Source organism: Anoplopoma fimbria, unplaced genomic scaffold (genome assembly GCF_027596085.1).
Source record: "Anoplopoma fimbria isolate UVic2021 breed Golden Eagle Sablefish unplaced genomic scaffold, Afim_UVic_2022 Un_contig_12712_pilon_pilon, whole genome shotgun sequence".
NCBI classification, from domain to species: Eukaryota; Metazoa; Chordata; class Actinopteri; order Perciformes; family Anoplopomatidae; genus Anoplopoma; species Anoplopoma fimbria.
This window is the reverse complement of record NW_026552645.1, coordinates 1,058-8,795: the sequence shown is the minus strand read 5'-3', so window position 1 is coordinate 8,795 and position 7,738 is coordinate 1,058. Positions and strand designations below refer to the sequence as shown.

Below are 7,738 nucleotides of genomic sequence, written 5' to 3'. Positions count from 1 at the left end.
AGTGAGGATAGGACCGGATATAAAAACAGGATGGAGCCATGCTGTCAGATGTCCAAGGACGCTGGGGGGGAAAAAAGAGGCTGTGTTTTATTGTGAATGATGTACTAGATTGAATTCCACTGGAGAGATTTCACGTGACAAATAGAAATAAATTATTGAAACATTGGTGAAGAAAAAGAAGACACATTAAATAAGATGTTAAAACGTTTTGAATAAAATGGTGCAGCCTGTTTGAGACATCTACATGTTGTAAACAACATTAACATATGGGGCCGACATACCTCATGTTTTTTTTGATGACAGTCCGCCTGAAATACAAAGAAAAGAAACGTATCAGCTAAAAACCATTAGCGACCTCCAATTGAAGGCGATGAACAGAAACAAATGAGAGGAAATTATGAAAAATATAAACCAGTCAAATGAGGGATGCAGAACAAGCACAAACCTTTGATCCCAAACCCAGCAACCGTTAATGTGAATAGTATTAATGCAGCTAAACGAAAGTAATGGTGTCTTGAAGCATCTTCACAGACGACATCACTGGTCATGTTTCCTTCTTTGGTCTTTATTTGGGTTTGTAAGCAACTGTCAGAAAAGAGAAATAAATATTTGAAGCCATTAAACTCAACTACTCATCACAAAAAAAACAGATATGCATGAATAAATATAGTGGCCATTTTGTGCCACAGGGCAGAACAAACCCTCCTTTAACAGACAAATACTTACAGAGTCCAAACTGTACAATTCACACCATCAAGTGAAAAATAGCCGGACGGACAGCTTTCACACACTGTGTCCGTTCTGCTGGTTCCTTAGAGAAACAGACAAAGGTTAGATTAATTACACAGGAACCCAACATCCAGTGAACATCCATCAGTTATCAGACTGTGTGTTATCATTGAGGGATTTCTCATGCACACTAGTATCCCAGCTATGATCAGGGTGTATGATGTATAAAGTAAAGAAACTGGAAGAGGTTTCTGTTTACTGCAGCTGATCCTCCATATCGTAGTAGAACATATGGTGATACTCGATGTAATGATGGTCTGCATGCTAAAAGCACCGTGTTTACATGGAGCTGAATAACCAGCTACACCATGTGTTGTGTTACTGTTAGGACAGAAGTGTGCATGTAAACGTACTCAATGTCAGACTGGAGATTTTCTTACCAGGTGCTTTTATCCTGTGACCGGGTTCACACTGCGTATGTTTTTCTGCAGAACTACATCCTGACTCATCCGTGAAGGCCTTGCAGAAATATCCATTTACAACATGACAGACTGTGTCTGTTGCTGCTGTGCAGCCCTGTTTGGCAAAGAGGCCGTTACCTAAAAGCCAACAGAATGATAGACATGATATTATTATTAAACAAATATGAAAGACATTTAAGTAATTGCAATAACAAAAGGTTACATTTAAAAGCATGTCATTTTGCAGTTACATTATGGAGGTTGTTGACTAGAGTGAAAGACAACATTAATCAGTTCTTTATGGTCATATTGGTCACAGGGGGTGCAGTTGTAACATTTATTCAGGCCATTGGGTTTGTTCATAAATGTCCCGTTCACACAGGGGCTGCACCATTTCCCTGTCTGAAGAGTGCAGTCTCTTCGAACAACTGTACCTGTTTAAGACAAAAACACACATTCAACACTCATTTAGCATCAAGGCATGATGGGAAATAACCATTATTCTCAAACACCTAGTACATTATAATACATTTAATTTGCAAATATCTGTTCTGTGTTTTCAATTTTTTATATACATTATTTTGATCAGACTTTAAACTAAAGAAATGAATAATGTATAGACTCTTGCTCTCTTCCACTGTGTGTGTGTGTTCAATTTTTTATATGTTATTTTGATGTGTAGTAAAGTGTGTTCTCAAACACTGTTACATTTGTGTGTGTGTTTGTGTGTGTGTGTGTGTGTGTGTGTGTGTGTGGTGGTATTACAGAGCCTGGTGTTTGCCTCTGCTGATGACTCTCTGTATGAAGGCTCTGAGAACAAAAACCTGTGTAATGCCGATGCCAGATACTGGCTCTCCTCACACAACGTAGAAAACATTAAAAAGGGCTGTCTCAAATTAACTTTGACTAGTAATGAAAAGTGTCTTGTCTTTAACGAGTGGGATTAGTCTTAAAGCAAAGACATTAAATGTTAGCGAACGTATAAAGAAACTTACCAGTAACAACATAATATTGAGAATATATTGTCTATATTTTTCACAAAAAACTAATTTGATTGTATTCATTGTTAAATCAGTTTCCCCTGGACTGTAGCCAGCTTCCTTTTTTATTTTGGGGAGTTATTCCAATTTGTAAAGCCCTCTGAGGCAAATTTGTGACAAAATAAGCAAAATAAGGCATTGAAACAGACCACATAGAGAATATCAGGACATTCTTATATCCTTCATGACTTTCAGAGTTCATCCCATGTCACGAACTAATATCACTTAATAATGATAGCAGAACAATTCGTAAGGTACCTCTTCCTATACTCACCTCTTCAAGAAGTACTACCCTGAGCCTTCCTCGTAGCACTTACTGTATTCGTATCAGTTCGCTGCACTTATTGAATTCGTATTCGTTTACTGCACTTATCCTATTCGTAATAGTTTGTAGCACTTATTATATTCGTATTAGTCTGTTGCAATTATTGTTTTCGTAGTAATTTGCCTCTGCACTATACTTTTGCTCTGGTTTATGCTTTAAGATGCTTGTTTAAGAAAGGAGATGCACTTGTGACTTCTGGTGACTAGTAGTTCTCTTGAATACCTACAGTGGGTACGGAAAGTATTCAGACCCCTTTAAATTTTTCACTCTTTGTTTCATTGCAGCCATTTGCTAAAATCGAAAAAGTTCATTTTTTTTCCGCATTAATGTACACTCAGCAACCCATCTTGACAGAAAAAAACAGAAATGTAGAAATTTTTGCAAATTTATTAAAAAAGAAAAACTGAAATATCACATGGTCATAAGTATTCAGACCCTTTGCTCAGTATTGAGTAGAAGCACCCTTTTGAGCTAGTACAGCCATGAGTCTTCTTGGGAATGATGCAACAAGTTTCTCACACCTGGATTTGGGGATCCTCTGCCATTCTTCCTTGCAGATCCTCTCCAGTTCTGTCAGGTTGGATGGTGAACGTTGGTGGACAGCCATTTTCAGGTCTCTCCAGAGATGCTCAATTGGGTTTAGGTCAGGGCTCTGGCTGGGCCAGTCAAGAATGGTCACAGACTTGTTCCGAAGCCACTCCTTTGTTATTTTAGCTGTGTGCTTCGGGTCATTGTCTTGTTGGAAGGTGAACCTTCGGCCCAGTCTGAGGTCCTGAGCACTCTGGAGGAGGTTTTCTTCCAGGATATCTCTGTACTTGGCCGCATTCATCTTTCCTTCAATTGCAACCAGTCGTCCTGTCCCTGCAGCTGAAAAACACCCCCATAGCATGATGCTGCCACCACCATGTTTCACTGTTGGGATTGTATTGGGCAGGTGATGAGCAGTGCCTGGTTTTCTCCACACATACCGCTTAGAATTAACACCAAAAAGTTCAATCTTGGTCTCATCAGACCAGAGAATCTTATTTCTCATAGTTTGGGAGTCCTCCATGTGTTTTTTGGCAAACTCTATGCGGGCTTTCATATGTCTTGCACTGAGGAGAGGCTTCCGTCGGGCCACTCTGCCATAAAGCCCCAATCCCCAAATCCAGGTGTGAGAAACTTGTTGCATCATTCCCAAGAAGACTCATGGCTGTACTAGCTCAAAGGCCACTGCTTCTACTCAATACTGAGCAAAGGGTCTGAATACTTATGACCATGTGATATTTCAGTTTTTCTTTTTTAATAAATTTGCAAAAATTTCTACATTTCTGTTTTTTTTCTGTTTTTTTTCTGTCAAGATGGGTTGCTGAGTGTACATTAATGCGAAAAAAAATGAACTTTTTCGATTTTAGCAAATGGCTGCAATGAAACAAAGAGTGAAAAATTTAAAGGGGTCTGAATACTTTCCGTACCCACTGTATGTTGAATACACTTCCTGTAAGTCGCTTTGGATAAAAGCGTCTGCTAAATGACTAATGTAAATGTAATGTAATCTATATCGGGTCATTCTGATGTAAGATTTCAAAATTAAAGCCCTATACAATCCTATTCATGAGCCTATTTACCTGTAATACAAGACTAGATTTAAAAGGAAATAATATCAGATTAGACTAATTTCACTTCAGATTAATAGCAGACCACTCAGAAAGAAAGTGGGACATTCAGATGTAGAATTTCAGAATTAAAGCTCTTTAAAATCTCATTCATGAGCAAACTTCCCTCGTATTTTAGATTATATTTAAAAATAAATAGTTACAAACTAATTTCACTTCAGATTAATTACAATACAATGTCAGAGTGTAGCTCAGAGAATATCTGGACATTCTGATGTAGAATTTAAAATGTAAAGCCCTTTAATAGAAGATATCTTGGAATGCAATTTGCATGCAGTATTATTCGTTAAATGTAATATGTTTCATGTGGTATTCATTTCGTTTCATTTATTAATGTATTGATCCATTTGTGTTTTAATGAGGTGACTTTTGTTTTCACTTCTTCACAGTAGTACATATTCACAAACATCACAGGCCTATACTCAGAATTACCTTCGTGGCACATCGGACAACATTGCCCATCCCTTGTCTGATATTCTTTTGGTGAACAGCAGAGTCCTGGAGTCATGAACATGGCGACAACGCCTATTGAACAAAACGTTACGTTACTTTATTTCCGTGTTTGTGAGGGTTGAAGGCTGCTGTAAGATACTCACCAAAGACAGTCAGCGTCGGAAACATGATAACACATTCTAGAACAGCGTCTCGTTACGTTCTGGCGACAATAGTGCCATTTTCTGGAGATAGTCAAAGCAAACAAATAGCTTTAGTTAGCTTAGCTTAGCTTAGTTTAGCAGTAGGTTCACTCGAGATGAACTGCGTCACATCTAGAAAATGCGAGCAGGCGTTGAAAAGAGACTCGTGTACTTCCGGTTGGGTACATGTATAAACTACCAGTCGTTTATAGACTGAGTTTGGGTTATATGGATGTCCATCAGGGATAATCGTTCTCTCCTTTTAAAAGGTTTTCTGATGTTTCACATCGTTAATCTATGGACTTCACTCATTCCAGTTCTCCGACTGAAAACATGTTGACATCATGTTGGAATTAAGCTTTCTCAATAAATATCTTTATTTACAGATACTAAATAAATAACCTTCATCATTGCACAACGTGACAGTGACACTCTGATGTTGTTTGCTATCAGTCTGAGGTGAAATTAGTTTGTAACTATAAACCATACATTTTAAAATCGAATCTGAAATTTGATGGAAATTAGGATTGGGATTTTAAAGGTATTTTATTCTGAAATTTTACATCACATTGTCCTGATATTCTCCGAGTGACACTGAGGTGGCCTACTATTAATCTGAAGCGAGATTAGTTTGTAACAATAGACCATTTCCTTTTAAATGTAATGTAAAATTTGAGAGAAATTGCCTCAAGAATTTGATTTGAGGTTAGTCTATGAATTAGATCTCATAGGGCTTTGCTTTTGAAACTAGTCACTAAGTGTAACCTTGAAGTTGCTGAATTTGATGTAGTATACTTTCATTTTAAAGTCATAATGGTCGTTGGAAATGTACTATTTTTTTTAATATATTTGAGTTTTGTAATCATGTAGTTTCATTGATTTTAGTTTTTAATATTTAAATTAAATAATCTATCATTGAGAGGTTTACTGACTGACTCACGTTCGCTTGTGTATTGTGCTCAAATCATTCTTACCGTAATGTCTGGTGTATACACGAACAGCACTACAACGTGAGGCTGGCTTTACTGTGTTTTTGAAGTGGAGGTTGGTTTGAGGCCAGTCAAGCGTTGGACTCCGACCATGTAACATTTATGTTCTCAAACCTGGGCACAAAGTGAGAGCCTGTTTATTTCCACCGATAACCAGTCACTGAAACACAGTCGTTGAATTCATGGGAAAATTTGAAATAGAACCAGTAGGAGGCAATGTGGTGCAAGACATCCAGCCTGCCGTAAAGCTGACCGTAGAAGAAGAAGGTGAACTAGAATTCGCCTGCTACACAAGATGGCGGCCCGCTTCGCCGCTCAGTCCTCTGTGCTCCGCAGGGCGCTGCGAGCTCTCAGCCTTCACACCCGACACCCGGACCTCCCGCCGCGGCTGCTGGGTTCAGGTTTGTTTGTAACGCTGCTCCACAAGAAGCAACGAGGGTGACGTCAGAATCTACGGAGGAATACAAGTTCGTAGAGCGGCTCATCCCGCCGTCTCGGGTCCCTGCTCCGCCGCAGCACGCCGGTCCCTCCCCGTCTGGCTGGACCCCTCCGGCAGATGCACCGCCTCCTCTGCCCTACATGATCCGCCGCTCCCGCATGCACAACATCCCGGTTTACGCCGATGTGACCCACGGCAGCCGCAGGACAACGCTCGTGCGTAAAGTGGAGGGGGACATCTGGGCTCTGGAGAAGGACGTGAAGCAATATCTGAAGGAGGTGATGGGGAAGGAGCTCCCACACAGGTCAACGAGGTCACCATGACCTTGAAGGTCAAAGGTCACGTCGACAGTGAGCTGAAGGAGTGGTTGGCCAGCAAGGGCTTCTGACTGCGGGGTTAGGCGGCGCTGAGCTTCCAGGACCATGGCATCGTCACCGTTCAAGGGGGACACACAGCTGTCCAGGTGGAGACGGAGAGGAGCACTCGTGACTCTTTGGGTTCTGCACCTGAAACATTGTCCTACAGCACATTTAAAGTCATTTCCACAGCTTTTCACTACTGCTACTAAATGTAACTCTCCTCAGACACCAGAGAGATGTTGAAGTTCTGGGATCATGGGTTGTTAAACATACTTGTTGTAATGACTGTAACATTACATATAAGGGCATTGCCTACTTCATTTGTTGTGTTTGCTATTAATACTCTGTTAAACCAGACAGAGAAGCAGGGAAATATGTCTTGGTTTGCAAAAGACACCAGCTTTGTTTCACCTTTTGTCAAAAGCTGTTTAGATTTCTTTTTTTTATTATTTTTTTTTTTATGAAGGCCAATGTGTTTAATTAAATGAACACTTCACCCACAGACTGATTTGTGCATCAATCATTCATCTGTTGTTTCCTTGAACTCCTGAAGAGAACTAGTTTTTCTCTCAACACAAAAACGGAGAAACCTCTCATTATTCCAGTTGACGCTCACTACTTCACAGACACACACGTCTTCACTAAGACCTTAATATTTAAAACATGATGACTCGCACAGATGAGTTGTGCACACGCGTGAGACAGGTTTAAAGTAAGGCTGCGTGCTACATTTCTTCTGAATCCCGTGTAGCATTGAAGCAACAGGACTGGCCAGGTGTCTGCATGAAGGAGACTGGGATTAAAATGCACATACGCTACACTACACTTTATATAATGTCATTTAGTTTTATCCATTCTGCAGCCCTAAACGATAATCGCAAAATGAAAGATGAAAACAATAAATGGCACTTCACAATTTCAATACAATTTAAGTTTAAGACAATTAAATGTATTCAGTATTTCAATGTAAACATTAATATTGATTAGTAGTCGAGGCTACAGATCACAAAAGTCACTGATCAGATCACAGATCGGATCAACACAAAAGAGAAAATATAACTTTTAGATCCTCGCTCATGTTTTTTTGGCCGCCGATGCTATGTGAA

The 7,738-nt window shown here is 39.7% G+C and overlaps 1 protein-coding gene, 1 long non-coding RNA gene and 1 pseudogene across 2 annotated transcripts; 1 reads left to right on the top strand and 2 right to left on the bottom strand.

The window, feature by feature from the left end:
• Window positions 1–128: 128 nt before the first annotated feature.
• LOC129116116 (tumor necrosis factor receptor superfamily member 14-like) lies at window positions 129–1,332 on the bottom strand (the record flags this gene model as incomplete). Its single annotated transcript, XM_054627171.1, has 4 exons — window positions 129–308; window positions 446–585; window positions 727–811; window positions 1,170–1,332. Coding segments are annotated over 4 exons (414 nt in total), but the record flags the coding sequence as incomplete, so codon positions are not given.
• Window positions 1,333–1,518: 186 nt separating this feature from the next.
• LOC129116115 (uncharacterized) lies at window positions 1,519–5,128 on the bottom strand. The gene is made up of 3 exons (XR_008533425.1): window positions 4,807–5,128; window positions 4,643–4,735; window positions 1,519–1,624 (listed from the first exon to the last, which is right to left on the bottom strand). It is a non-coding gene; the product is annotated as an uncharacterized LOC129116115 (long non-coding RNA).
• A 695-nt stretch (window positions 5,129–5,823) lies between these two features.
• Window positions 5,824–7,064, top strand: LOC129116114 (39S ribosomal protein L49, mitochondrial-like; annotated as a pseudogene).
• Window positions 7,065–7,738: the final 674 nt, after the last annotated feature.